Here is a 15,497-nt window from a genome sequence, read left to right as displayed (position 1 = left end):
AAAATTAAGGATCTATTCTCTTGATATTATTAATGCCTTTTAGTATCAAATTTGGTACATGTTGGTATTCTCTCTTACTCCTAATGTCTCTTAATTAATGAACTAAGAATTGGAATAAATAATAATCTAAAATAGTGAAACAAAGATAGCGTAAAGTGATTATTTCAGTTATAATGGATAATTAAAAAGAAAAGATGGATTGGTGATAACAGAGAGAGTAACCTTAATCCCAATAATCCATCTGGCATGGGCTTCAAAGTTCCAACTTCCAAACAGCAACAGCTAGCCATCAATCCAAATTTCCAATCTTTGGTATTCGATGCGACTCCATTTCACCCTCACCCCCCTTTCTCTCCCTTCTCCCATCAACGCAACCCTCTCAAATTCGTTCTGATTTTGAATCCTTCTGAAACTTGTCTGAATAATGTTCAATAAGATCATCAAGCGCGCCCACGCCCACGCCCACAAAAAATCTGCCAAATCGGGACACCATGAAAATTCCTCCAATGGACAACAATTCTACGAAGTTGTTATGAAACATGCCTCTCGAACCGCCACCGCCACCGCCACCCCGGCCGCCGCCAATTCCGACCCTATCCCCTCTCCTACCCCCGTTCCTCTTCCCGGTCCTCTCGTAATCGAGCATCTTCCGCCACTTCGGGAAGTTCCTTCTTCCGAACGCCCTAGCTTGTTCCTCCGAAAAATTCAGCTTTGTTGCATCTTGTGTGATTTCTCTGACTCATCGAAGAACGCAACCGCTATTGGAATCAAGCGCCAAACACTCTATGAGCTTGTTGATATCGTCCAATCTGGCTCCTTCAAATTCACCGAAAATCAAGATGATTTGGTTAAGATGATTTCCGCGAACATCTTCCGATGCTTGCCTCCGGCGTCTCATGAAAACACGGCGACTGAAACCGGTGATCCCGAAGAAGATGACACGTTTTTGGAGCCTTCTTGGCCGCATCTTCAACTTGTGTATGAGATTCTGTTGAGGTACATTGTGTCACCTGAGACTGATATAAAGAATGCTAAGCGCTATATCGATCATATCTTTGTTTTGAAGTTGCTTGACTTGTTTGATTCCGAGGACATGCGTGAGCGCGAGTATTTGAAAACCATTCTTCACCGCATATATGGAAAATTCATGGTTCATAGGCCCTTCATAAGAAAAGCCATCAACAATGTGTTCTATAGATTCATATTTGAAACACAGAGGCATAATGGTATAGCTGAGCTTCTTGAGATTCTGGGAAGTATCATTAATGGCTTTGCATTGCCTATGAAAGAAGAGCATAAACTGTTCCTAATTCGAGCCCTTTTACCGCTTCACAAGCCAAAATCGGTGCACACATATCATAACCAATTGGCTTATTGCATTGTTCAGTTTGTTGAGAAAGATAACAGGTTGGCAGAACCTGTCATCAAGGGGATGTTGAAGTACTGGCCGGTAACGAATTGTCAGAAAGAAGTTCTTTTTCTTGGAGAGTTAGAAGAGGTGTTGGAGTCAACTCAACCTGCTGAGTTTCAAAAATGCATGATCTCTCTTTCCAGGAAGCTTGGGCAATGCCTCAATAGTCCTCACTTTCAGGTCTGTTAGCATCTTACAACTTATTTTTATGGTATATGATGCACCTTCTATGAAATAGGATAATGTTGATGTTCTCATTGCATACATACATTTGTATTCTGCATTTGTGGATAGGATATTCTATTTAGCTGAGAACTATTTGGATGTTGGATTATTGCCTGCTATCATATTTTTATGTAACTTTTGTTGGATTTTTGTTAACTTACATAAACAATCCTAGCAAATGAATAAGTTGATACGCAATAATAGTCACTGGTTTATGGCATAAAAGAATGGTTGATGCCAGAAGGAGTTGAGGGTAGCCTATGGTATGATTGGTATCTAGAATGGAAAGAGGGAGAGGTTTCACATAAGCTTGGAAAGATAGTGTTTTTGGTTCTGTTGATCTGTTCCAACTTCCAACCCAATTGAGTCACACTAAAGTGTATAAACTGATGAAACTGTATTATCTCTCTAAATGTGTGATCTTTATATTTTCAAACCTCAAATAGGGGCACATATACACTAGCTTATGGTCGATATCATTCCATGAGAGAGATCAAGAAATAGTACACGCATTGACTCAGATTTTCCTTTTGTTTATTAGTTTCTCTTTGGGTTATATTATTATTGACTTTTGGACTAGGTTGAACATTTTTGTTGGTAATGTTATATTCAGTATGTCTGAAGAGTTTTTGTTGACCTGCTGTTAAATCTCTTATTACTTGAATCTATGAATTATCCATTACATTTGAGTGTCTCATGTGATCTGCAATATGGATAATTTTGCATTTGTTTTTCCCAATGGGGAAATAGTAAGCTATATGATGCCTTAGTTTGGCCTTAGTTGGTTACAATTTTTTCTTTCAATGAATGGGCCTGGCTGTGATTAACAACAATCGTTAGTTTAGGGCCTTGTTTTTTATTTTTATTAGTTATGCATTACAGTGTTATTTCTTAGTTATTATAATATCATCCCTGGTTAACTAATGAAAAATTCCAGTATTTGACTGTAGCAGAGAAAATACAATGCTATTTGAGTGATTAGACATGTCTCTGAAAATTGTTGTTGTATACTTGGCAGATTGCTGAAAGAGCACTTTACTTGTGGAACAATGAACACATTATAAGTTTAGTAGCTCAGAATCGAAGTGTGATATTACCAATAATCTTTGAGGCATTGGAAAGGAACATGCAAAGTCACTGGAACCAAGCAGTGCATGGACTAACAGTGAACGTGAGGAAAATGTTTATGGAGATGGACACCGAACTCTTTGAAGAATGTCAAAGGCGGTACTTGGAGAAGGAAGCCGGGGCAAGAGAACAGGAGGAGAAGCGGGAGTTAACATGGAAGCAACTGGAAGCAGTGGCTGCGCAAGCCGTGATTGGTTAATTCATGTATTGGTGCTGCAACTCTTCTTTTTAACACGTTGTTGTGCCGAAAACCGTTGCATAGTTGGAGGTTGGAGGTTAGAGTGGAAGAACTTCTAATTTTATTTTTAATTACAAAAAGGGGTGGTGAACAAGATGTGCAAATTAACAAGCTTGCGAGCCCTGTTCCTTACTGAACAAGGGTCACACGGTTTTCCTTTGAATGCGTTCCTCTTTGCTCTTTGCTTCATTCATTATAATCCTTTATCGAAGTCTTAATTGTAAATACAAACCTATCATCTTTCATTGCTCTTTTACACACTTGTACAATCAATTGTGTTGTTTTAGTTTTAGAAATGGTTCTTAGTCTATGAAATTTGTTTTACAATGCCCTGAACTTAAGAAACAGAACACCCATTATGTAAGCAGATTCTGTCCAACCCCAACCATCAAGAGCATTATAATGAGAATCAATACCAAAGACAAAATGTGTCATCTGATGAAACAATAGTATTAGATTTGCAAAAGTTATGTTGGGTCCCACAACCATTACTAACACTGGTAAATGTTTTTCATCAATGCTGCAGAAGGAATCCTTTTATCAGAATTCAGAAACATAAAGTTTGTCTTCTTTAAGGTAAAGAGCTAAACAAAAGAAGTGGGGTAAACTTTTGTTCTTGTTGGGTTATGCTATGCTCAATTCTTTGCTCTTTTTTTTTTTTTTTTTCCTTCCCTTCATTCAAGGCTTGTTGAAAAAGCCACACTAATACTATCAAAAAGTGTGTGAAATTAAAGCTCAACCCTACATGTTAGGCACTGTATCATAATCAACTTAACTCGTGAATGAACACAAGCATTTTTTATTTTGTTGTACATAACTACATATATGTCGATGAATTTGTGTATATAAAATTCAATAATACAATCAAAATTATTTACAACTAAACTCATTCCTCAAACCCAAAGTTTACACACTTTTTCCCGAAACAATTTGAAGAATATTTTATCAAATTTGACATCGTTAGGTGTAAGCGTCTGTTTGTCTCTTCCCCTACACCGTCTATTTGTCTCTTCCTCCCCCAAAGTTTCTACTATTTCTTTATATGTTTTTTTTTTTATTATTATTATTATTTAAATTTCCCTTACAAATATTTTATTATATGTCCAGCTACTTATTTTGATGACGGAATAGGATCATATTTTGTGTATATTTAATGAGAAACTTATCACCTCATTGACATAATAACTCAAAATTATGGTCACACTTTATCATATATAGTAACAAAATTGAGAAATTGTCATATGAGTAATAGAAACATTTCTTTCTAAAAGGTGACTGGACCAATCCTTGGTTGCATACTATGATCCAAACAACTATATATATGTGGAATTCGAAGCGTAGAATAGCTACTTCATTATCAATAATAGTATCTCTAACCCTACCCTATTATTATAAAATCATGAGAACAATTCTTTTTAATTATTTTGAGGGAAAAAAAAAAGAAAGAAAAAGAGTTAGTTCGAATTAAGATGTTTTATCCGAGACACATGAATATATAGAAAGAAGATTTTCTCCAATTGGACGGTTTTTGACAAAGTCTTTGTTATATGGAGACAAGCCATGTTAAGCATTCCATTATTATTATTATTACATAGATAAGAAATAAAAAGGAAAAAAAAGTACACTAAAATTAAATAAAGAGAGGGATCTGAAGTTGACATGCCATGAGAAAAAATGCCGCTTCAACCACTCATATCCTATCTTGTCTTTTATCATTGCTTTTCCTCTTCCACTGTTTTCAGATCAACTTGGGAATAGGTCAATTTGAGAGAAATTTTCCCATGGGATTGAAGTGGATCCTCCAAACTCCAAAGACCCAATCAAATGGTACGAGAATTTCATTACACTGCCTTGCAACTACTCAAATTTGTTGCACTGATTTCATAACTATGCATCATACCACTTTTTTTCAGGTTTGAGTACAGCTTTAAGTGATAAATATTAAGGTAGAATAAAAAAGGGTTAGCGCTAAGGACCCCATTATGTGTATATATATATATATATATGTTAGAATAAATCAGCTGCATGATTACAATTATTGAGAATACTACTTGTAACATATTGTGCATTATTATTCATAATAATAATAATATTAAAGAATTAAAGAGTAATGTTGACAATGGATGGCAGCCATGACAAATTGACAATGACGCAAATTACGTTAATATTATTATTCATGACTAATTGTGGATAATTATTAGGTATGAAAATAATATTGACTTGATACAAATAATAGAGTCATGGCAAGGTTCCCTTTTGGTTCTAGACAATGACAACCATTTAGTTCATGGGTTCCTGTGGACCTTATCACCTTAGGATATACAAAATTATTTGGTGGTTATTGATATTGCATCATTCATCTATGTTACATTACATTTAAGTGTATAGGGTCAGCCAAAGTTTCTAAAATATTTATGATCATTAGAGAGAAAAAAAAAAAAAAGATATGCAAGCGATGACCAATTGCATTTGAATTAGAAGGATTTGGATTTATACAATTGGGAATGGAATTATACATACAACTTTAATCGTGTTTCTAAGAGCTGTGTGAACACAAACTAAATGACATTCTTGATTTTAAAAATAAAGAGAAATTTGTAGCAACAATAATCTATATATATTTTTTTTTTCCTTCTATCCTTTTTGATTGTATAAAAGGAATCCCTTTCCCACCTCCAATTGATTGTATTTTGATAATGATCATAATAATGATAATAAAATAGCATGGTTGGTGGTAGTGTCCAAAATGAAAATAATTAAAAGGGACAAAAATGTTGAAACAAATACAAGAATTGATGAGGGTGGTGGTGCTGCTTGGCTGCTACCACCGCCGAATATCATCCCGAAGAAGTCCCCACCATCGCCACCGCTGGACCCACCACTGCTTCCACCCTTGTTGGTGGCGCTCGTCACGGTCCCACCTCCGGTGTAACCGGGAAATAAGTCCCCATTGTCCCTGTGTCAATAATTTACTCATAACATAAGCACTCAAAAAGGAAGGAAGGAAAAGTACATTTCTTTTGGTTTGAAACTCTGAATTGATAGACAAAGAAAATATAACCAATAATGATGAAAGCAGTGATCAAAGAACAGCAAATAAAAGATAGAAGATATGCCATTGGCTTCAACTTGAAGAAAAGGCACAGACAAATATATATTATCTTGTTTTGTTTAGACTCTAGGCTGCTATATTATGTATTATTAGGTCATATCTTGTTTAGACCCTTCACTACATGGAATCATCAATCATATTTCATATATTGTGTGAATGTGTGTTTTTGGCTTCGACTTGAAGTAAAGAATTAATAAAGGCAAATACATCCCAATTTGAATATAATTAATTAATCTAGTCATGAACACCTAAGAGATGTGATATTATTAACCTTTTTGAAGATTTTCAATGCTTAATATCTGCCTCCTTAAATTAAGGTTAATTAAAAGGAAAATAGTGAGTGGATCATACGTAGGAAAAGATGTTCCTTTTTAATATGCAGTGTAACCCGTGTGAGAATAATGAGACAAAGCACATTCATGAAAAAGGGAGAGTAGATAAGGTGCATTTGTGAGATAGAAAGAAGCATGCATGACTAGATTCAACAAATTTAGGCAAACCAAAGTCAATCATGAAATAAATTAATTATGGGAGTAGTTTGAAATTTTGATAAAACGGGAGGTCACTGAACAATCAATCAATAAAGTATAGAATGGAAGAAACAAATTCCTAATTTTGCAGGCTTTACATAATTCTTAAGAGGTAGTTAGCATTAAATAAGCAGCAACGATTTGTCAGTGTAATGGCCAATGAGGGTAGTCTTGTAAGTTTGATAGTTCATGCAAAAAACAAAAGCCATAAATCTTCACAATCCAATTTAGATGAAGGGTCATTGTAATCTCTCTGTTTAAAGATGTAGCAATTTCCTTGGCACATAGGTCCCATTTGCTAATTGGCTAGATAGAAATTCATAAACACTAAGAAAAATGTGAATTTAGTATGCAAAACTACATTTACTAAGAAGTGTAGGGACTGAATAGCAATAAAGAAAAAGGTTAAGAATAGGTGACATTGCCATTGCCATTGCCATGCCATTGGGTACTTTTATTTTATGACTAGTTAGTGTCTAATCAGAAATGGGCCCCAAAAGAGCCTAAAAATAAAGAACATATATTATACAATTCAAGGCCCCACTTCTACTTGCTGGAAAGCAGATAGACAAAAAGGAATAAGTTTTTAGCCATCTTCCCATAATACCCCTGAAACCCAGTTTTCAACCCATACGGCTATACTACAACCCTGTTCATACACACATGCTGTGATCCAGACACTCCAGTCCTTTTTGGCCTTTTCCCTCTTTCTATATACTTGATTTGTTGGGTATAATTAATAACTAAAGAGCTCAATAACAACCCAAGTGAAAATATCATGTAAAAGGGAAAAAAAGATTTACAAAGTGATGGTCATGCATGCCTTAACTTTATCAGAACTTTCTATAAAAAAAGGTTGAATGAATGAAGACAAATGAACTGTAACCAAGGTCACTGCCCATAAGCTAGTCCCTATAGAAGAGATAGATTCCCAATGTCCAATGACCCTTTACTATCATCATCACGTGCATTCGCTACTAAAAATACTTACTTTTTCCCCTCCCATTTTTCTACTAATTAGTGTTTTAACTATAATTAATGTTGGTAATCCCGATCTTGGTTCTCCTAACCCATGTCACACTACTTTGTAGCATAAAACCAGGTAGTATTGTATAGAAAGAAGCATCAAAAGTGAGTGTATATATATATAACAATATTCGATATAGCTGTTAATTATGACAACAATAATGATAATGATGATACTGAAAAGACGAAAATGACCTTTTTCCATTATTACTAGCTAGGGACAGTTAATGTCCGTTAGTGAGGCAGAGAGAGTACCTTGGATCACCGAACACGCCGGAATACATGGTAAGATGGTCGATTTGCACGGCGGATTTGGGTTGCACGCTTGATGCCTCTGCATACTGAGCACTCATGCCACCACCAGATGGCACAAAGAATGCTCCATTTACCATTATGTCCCCGTCCGTCCTCCAATTCCAATCGCTCCATTCCCCCTCATTCGTGTCCACGCGCTTCGTCACCTGAACCATTAATGGAGCCGCGTGATTATACGCGCCACCCATGCGCGTGCGCACAGTGAGACTCGAATCAATAATTTCTCATTCCCGAGAAAGGACAGCAATTAAAAAAAAAAAACCCTAAAATTGAAACTTTAAAGAAACAGTACCTCCTTGGCGTTAGGATCGGCGGGAGCAGTGTAACGGTTACCCTGGCTGTTAATGGTGGGGTTAGCGCTGCCTCCGATTGCATACATCTCCCACTGAGTGAAATCATTGTTAACAACATGAATATATCCCAATCTGCACCGTGGCATTCTCTGAACCAAACCTTCACCGAAGTGGTTGAAAGCGATGGTGACCTGCATTCCTTTATCCGGCAAGTACTTGTCGTTATGCCCCAACAGCATCACCTCGTCGTGGTGCGCGAAATGGTTGTTTGAAATTGTGATCCCCGTCGACCCCATTATGGCATCGATTAATCCGTCCGTACAGTACGAGAGAGAGCAATGGTCGATCCAGATCTTGCGTGACCCGAAGATGGAGATTCCGTCGCCATCGGAGACTCCCCTCCACCCCACGTGCGTCGGAGAGGCTCTTATGTTGGTGTTGCCGGAGGGCTTGCAATGGTGGACGTGGATGTTGTGGATGATCACGTTCGAGATGTATTGGAGCGTGATGCAGCCGTGGCCGGTGACGTGCACGTTGGCGCCGCGACCGTCCACCGTCTTGTAGCTGTTGAAGATTAGTTCGTGTTTTAGGACTATGGTCATGTCGCCGGAGAAAACGATCCAGAGTGGCACGTCTTGGATCACCGCGTGACGGAGGGTTCCGGGAACGGGGTTCGCCGGGTCTCTGTCGGAGGAGTCGGTTACTACGTAGATCTGGCCGCCTTTTCCGCCCATTGCGTCGCGTCCAAAGCCGATGCCACAGTCGGCGAGCTTCTGCCGGTTTGCTGACCAGTTTGGGTCGCACCGCCAACAGTCGTCGACGGGGTTTCCGGTGAGACAGGCGGAGGATTGGTCTTTCGAGAGAACCTCCCTTCTTGAAAGTGAAGCATTGATTTTCCTGCAAAATGCGAGGATTGAATTCCATGCACCAGATGTTATAAAGTTGAATCTTTTAGTGTTGGGATTTCGAGAAAGCAGCTAAAGATGAAGTTTTTATAAATGGGGCTTTGGTTTAGCATAACAATGGCAATGTTTATGTGTTGGGGTTGAATTGAGAAAGGGCTTACCTTTGAACTTGATGAACCACAGCTTCAGGGTAAGGGTGTTGGTGGGGCAAGGTGAGGTTGAAGGTAGCTTTGATTGGAGGAGAGAATGAACTTAGCAGAAGCCACATTAACAGAATGGAGCTGATATGAAGAATCATCCTTTGAAATCACAGCAGAGAGGAGAAGGCAATGGGGTTTTGGGGTTTATCTCTCTCTCTCTCTCTCTCTCTCTCTCTCTCTCTGTCTTTTTTGTTCCTTCTGTAAAGTGCTTCCCTTTCTTCAGATATCTTCCCCTTCAATGCACTACCAACTACTGCTTAGGATTTTGTGAATGCCTTTTTATATTACTAATTCTAATACTAAACCACAACATTCTAATAATTATTATTATAATAATGGTTTCTTTCTCTCTCTCTATCTCAAACACAAACACAGTAATAGTAATTATTCTAATTCTAAACTGAAAAAATTAAGTTACTTTAGTAACAGGGGACAGGGGTTTTGTTTTTTATTTTTTGTGTGTTTATTTGAATGGAAGAAAAAATAATGGAGTGGTAGAGCTTCTTGTTTCCTTTGGGTTTTGCTAATTCTTTCTCCCTTGCAGAGTCTCTCAGCTACTTACATTCCTTGCCTTGCTTGCTTGCTAGTATTTCCTGCCACATTGCGGCTATTACATATAATCTCTCATCAAATCAAATCTAAGAGGAAATCTGCTGAGAAGGAAAAACATTTATAGACACTTATCCAAATTGCTCAAGTGAAGCCAACTCTTCTTTATTTCTTTCTTCTTCATCAAAATTAGCTGCTTCTTTTTTATTATTGCTAATTAACTTTTCTCCTTGTCTCTATTTTTTTGCAAATCATGTGTGGATTAAGATTCCTTGCGAAACTTTTGTAGGTTCTTTATTCTCAGTACTCCCCCACCTTGCCTTTTCAAAGAGAAAAAAAAAGGACTAAAAAAGATAAAAACTTTACCTGTTTTTTTATTCATCACTTTGAATAGGTGTGAAAAAAGATTAAGACGAATTTGGGTTAGATACGAATGCACAAGCTTGCAATTTTGACAAGTTAATTTCTTGATGCAAAGAGTGAACTCAAAATATAATGCAAACTCCCTTCCTCACAAGGATTTTCATTTTCCTTCCTTAATTGGTTTCTTTTCTTTGACGGTCAAGAAAAGGAGCAACCATAGACAAAGGATCGAAAAAAAAAAGAGTATGTTTGGGGGATTGATTTGTAATTTATTGAAAAGCTATCTCTTTCCAAAAAACAGAGATGCGAGATATGAAAAATATTTACCTTTGTTTATCGGAGAATTAAGCATAGATGTAGTGGTAGTGAGTGACGTCAACCTTAATTATTTAATAAAATAAAATATTCTTTCTTTGTCTTCTATCTATATCTATCTATACAATACATAATCTATGAAATGACATAAATAGTAATAATGGTCTAATGGATGGTGAAAAGTTTTTTTTTTTTAATCATAATGTGGGATAAGAAATAGACCGAGTTAAAAAAAATTACAAAATGATTGCATAGGTACAAATAAATAACTATCATACAAAATAAATTGTGAATAATAAGAGTCAATATGAGAATCATATTTTCGGTAATTATGCTTATTAGATTTTTTTTATCAAGACTTTCTATTTATATTTTATTCTCGAAAATTTTAATTTAAATTTGATTCATATGCTTTTTTTATGTATTGAGAAATATTAAAAGATCAATAATTAATCAATAATATTTAAAAATATAGACTAAAAATATGTTATTAAATTATTTAACTAAATAAATTTTATTAATGTTTAGATCTTTTAAATTTTGAATTTTTATTTTAGAGGTTAAAGTGTGATCTCTCATTCTTGAATGGTTTTTCTCTTATATTTTTTCTTAGTTCCCACCTATGAAATAAATGGTGAGAGATCATATTTATTTCTAAAATGAAATTCAAAATTTAGAGGATTCAAATCCAATAATTTGATAGACAAAAAAAAAATGCACGCAAACACAAAACTGTGGATTCACCCTATTAGCCCTAAAAAGAAAAAAAAATCCTTTTATTTTACAAATTATAAAATTGGAGTTTATATATATGATATAATATATTTACCTATAGGAGTTTTTTATTTTTAATATTAAACCTAGGTTGGTATAATCCACTAAAATGTCCAAAAAAATGTGTATAACGCCGTTGTGGGGATCACTGACTGCAATAGGAAAACGTCACTGCCGTTATCTCACCCACGTCAGTTTCTTCTTCAGCAAAACACAAAATGTCAGTGACGTTTTGTGTGCATGATTAACACGTGGATGAGAAGTTCTCCCTTGTTACAGCGTGAAGATTTTTAACTCTAGTAGCTTCTTTTCTTTTCTATTTCTTCATCTTCTCTTCTCAGTTCCACCACAAAACGGCTCTCTTTCATCATTATCAATCTTACCCCACCAAAAATAAAGAAATCCACAAAAACAAAACGGCAGTACCCATATTTATCAGTCACCGCAACTAAACCAAAGCCATTTAAGTAAATACTTATATGCTTTAGTGATTTTTTTTTTTGAACCGAAAGTATGAACAAAAATTTTTAAAAGATAGACTAAGGTTTCGTAATTTTTTTAGGTTATTTTACTATTAATTAATAGTAAGTTAATTAATTATTAGTAGTAGTACCGGCATTAGTATAGGTGTTACTGTGTTAGTTAGTGTTAGGGTTAGATAGTTTTAGTAAATTAATTATTGTTAGTGACTTAGTTACTGTTAGCGTTAGGTTAGGTTAGTGTTATTTAAAATTTAAAATAGCCGTTTTGAAAAACAAAATTATTTATGTATTAATAATTGATTATTATTATTATTAATGTATTTTTTTGAAACCATTGCTTCAAATCATGTGGGCAAAACTTCATATGAAGATTCTCACCCATCAAATATTTTTTTCATTACCTTTTGCTTGACCAACAATGCTTTGCGATAACTCAACAACAACAAAATTACCTGTATTGACTTCAGAAAATTATGGTGCATGCATGGCATCAAGATTCAAAGCATGCATAAAAGATGGCCCTCCATATGGATGTTGTCCGGTTAGTGCATTTGCAACATCAGCCACATCTCTTTCAACCATTATCTCATCTTCCTCTACATCTTCAGTTGGACCAACAACTTCATAATTACCTTCAAACTCTTCATTGCTTTCAGTATTATAACCCACCCAGTCTATGTTGGGTTCTGAAAAGTCAACATCATCGATTTCTTCGAACTCAACATACAACTCGATAAGTGAAGCATGTGCTCTAGTTTGATGATAGGTAAAAAACATTCTTTGCATACTAGCTTCATCAGTCACATGCATTATTTGAAATTGACCGAAACTACCAAATACTAGCACAGACTGCCTATACAGAATATTTATAACTCTTTTTTGCACTTGATGATCTACACTTTGAGAAAGTATACTCTTAAGTCCTTCATATGTTATTGAAAAAGGAACAACAATAACACATGAATTCTCACATAAAAAACTCACACCTTCATGTGTGTGAGATAAAATCTGACCATTGTAATATATTTTTAAACTAATATAGCCCTCTATTTTATACACTCATCACACTCACTCACTCACGAATTTTGTTCATTCTCTCAAACTAAGAACATTTTGTAGAACAAAGCTCTCATTACTTCACTTAAACTTTAGTCTCATACTCTATTTTTACGTTTTAACACAATCCAAAACTTCTTTTATAGTTATTTTTATATTTTTTTTATTCCCCAACACAAAACATCGCTTACGTTTTCAGAGAACGTCACTAACATTTTTACTTTTTAAGCAATACATCAACGACGTTTTGACCGGAAAATAATTTAAAATATATCTTCAAGCAAAACGTCACCGACAATTTGCCTATAATAAAAAAAATTCTTACAATTCATTGTTGACGTTTTCTTCATGCAAAATATAAAAAAAAAAAAAGAAAAAATTTGTGCAATCCGTTGCTCCCGTTTTGCTTTGTTTATTAAAAAAAAAAGTCACTCTCCCATAAAACATTAAAGACGTTTTGTTTCTTTCAAAAAGTTGAAGCAGGCCTATAGCAGAGTAATATACAATACCAATCAAATATCATTGAATAACACACATTAGTTTATAATATACAAAAAATTGAGCCTACGTGTAGCGAACTTTTTATTTTTATTATTGAGATTGTGGTAGTGTTTTTAAATAATGTGGAGAGTTTGTGTATTTTTTTTGTATGGATGATCACAAATCTGAGGCACAGTTTTGTGAATTTTAATTTTTTTTTTATACTACAAATCTGAGGGTCAGATTTGTGGTTTATAATTTTTTTTCCACAAAATTGACCCACCGATTTGCTTATTACTTAAAAAAAAATTTCAGTCCACACAAATCTAAGGCTCAAATTTCTCTATTACCCCAAATCTAACCCTAAGTTTTGTTTCCAAAAATAAAACTGAATCTCCGATTTGTGAATTTCAATTTAAAAAAAAATTATCTCCATATCCATAAAAAATACACTATTTTTCCATAATTAAATATAACACATTTTAAACGTCAATAACTAAAAAAATCAGCCACTTGTAGCGCCATTAAAAATTTAAAATTACCATATGAGCATCATAATATGTTTAGAAATGCGTCTTGGGCAATTGCCATGTCCATGTGTTTGTGACTTTATATACAATGTGGTTCGATTCGTATCTCTAACTTTATAGAAGAAGCCATGTGTTTTCGGAAACCAAATGCGTTAGTCTATTCTACTCTACTCTATACAACAACTAAAGCAAATGCCACTACAGCTTTGAAGAATCCAAATGAAACTCTTAAGTAGTAATAATCAATCACTTCATTCCTAAAATTAAAAGTACTTTCGCAGTACAATTCAATCATGGCTTCAATTTTGGTAATGAGTTTTGATCCCTCCATCATAATTCAAACTAACAAACGAAGAATTACCTAAAAATTAAATAGATGCTTACAACAAAGTTGGTTACAAAACGCACATTAGTTCTTATTCAATCGAGTTATACTTTTAGTAACGAAAAAATGCAATTAATAGTAAGCAACATCTCTATAAAAATACAAGAGTAATAAGGAAAAAAGTAGAGTGATGTAATGTATTGGCAATAGAATATTTTTTTTTTATAAATAAATAATATATGATCTTTGGCTGTTTATGTTTGAAAGTGACACATAGTGACACATATTTAAAATAGTTTCAACTTGTGATTTGTGGAGAATAACCCTTTTAATTCCAAAATATAAATGCACCGAACCTCATTATTTCTAGATACATAATTCAAATTAATCTATTGGTTGTCGGTATCTCTTAGTTCAACAGGTCAGTAATTAATTCATCGCAAATTTAAATTTTATTTAAGGGTTTGCCACTGGCCAAGCCAATGGATTGCTATATGCACAAGGCATAATTCGAACTTCGACACTTGTTTAAGCGAACAAGTGAGTTGACCATTCAACGTTTTTGGTTGTGGGATTTCTTTTTCCTTTTTTTTTTTGGACATTCTTTTTTCTTTGATTAATAATGAAGAACAGCAGTACCATACGTATAAGCCCAATTGGGAATAAGCTAGTTATTTAACGGAAATATTCGAAGCCCAAATATTTGGCCTGATATATCAGAACAAACATGGGGCCGAGATCCATGATTTTAAGTATGGCCCAAGAAAACAAATCAACAGGCTGAGCCATCCAAGTTGGGAAATGGGCTTATATCTCGAACAAACTTACCCAATTCTGAGATGATGAGATGGACCATTTTGAAACCCCACAGGCCTGATGGGCCCATTATCCTGACCAATCTCCATCGTACCTTCTCATACCCAGGAAACACTGAAGAAGCTTCCGTCCACTGGACATACTAACATACTAGTAGCATCAAATCAAAATATTTAGTTCAATATTACAAAGAAGGAAAAACAAAACTTAGTTTACATGAAAATAAATTGTTTTTAACAGTACTCTAAAACATTGAAATTGTTATGCAAATTAATGTACCCATAGCAATAAGGGTGTTGAATTAACACCCTTTGCTATAGCAACCTTTTCTTAAGGGGAAAAAAAGAAAAGAAAAGAAAGAGAGAGATGTTCTTGAACAGTTGAACCGACTGCTATCACATTTTGAATCTATGATTATGGAATG

At 34.8% G+C, this 15,497-nt stretch overlaps 2 protein-coding genes across 2 annotated transcripts; one reads left to right on the top strand and one right to left on the bottom strand.

The window, feature by feature from the left end:
- On the top strand, nt 194–3,449 carry LOC107619160 (serine/threonine protein phosphatase 2A 57 kDa regulatory subunit B' beta isoform). Its single transcript, XM_016321401.2, has 2 exons — nt 194–1,591; nt 2,655–3,449. Exons 1-2 carry the CDS (start codon nt 425–427, stop codon nt 2,961–2,963), a joined length of 1,476 nt encoding a protein of 491 aa, XP_016176887.1. The 5' UTR covers nt 194–424; the 3' UTR covers nt 2,964–3,449.
- On the bottom strand, nt 5,475–10,244 carry LOC107618421 (probable pectate lyase 18). Its single transcript, XM_016320479.2, has 4 exons — nt 9,345–10,244; nt 8,278–9,175; nt 7,926–8,131; nt 5,475–5,958 (listed from the first exon to the last, which is right to left on the bottom strand). Exons 1-4 carry the CDS (start codon nt 9,479–9,481, stop codon nt 5,703–5,705), a joined length of 1,497 nt encoding a protein of 498 aa, XP_016175965.1. The 5' UTR covers nt 9,482–10,244; the 3' UTR covers nt 5,475–5,702.

The sequence above is a fragment of the Arachis ipaensis genome, chromosome B09 (genome assembly GCF_000816755.2).
Source record: "Arachis ipaensis cultivar K30076 chromosome B09, Araip1.1, whole genome shotgun sequence".
Taxonomy (NCBI): Eukaryota; Viridiplantae; Streptophyta; class Magnoliopsida; order Fabales; family Fabaceae; genus Arachis; species Arachis ipaensis.
This window is presented reverse-complemented; position numbering and strand designations above follow the sequence as displayed.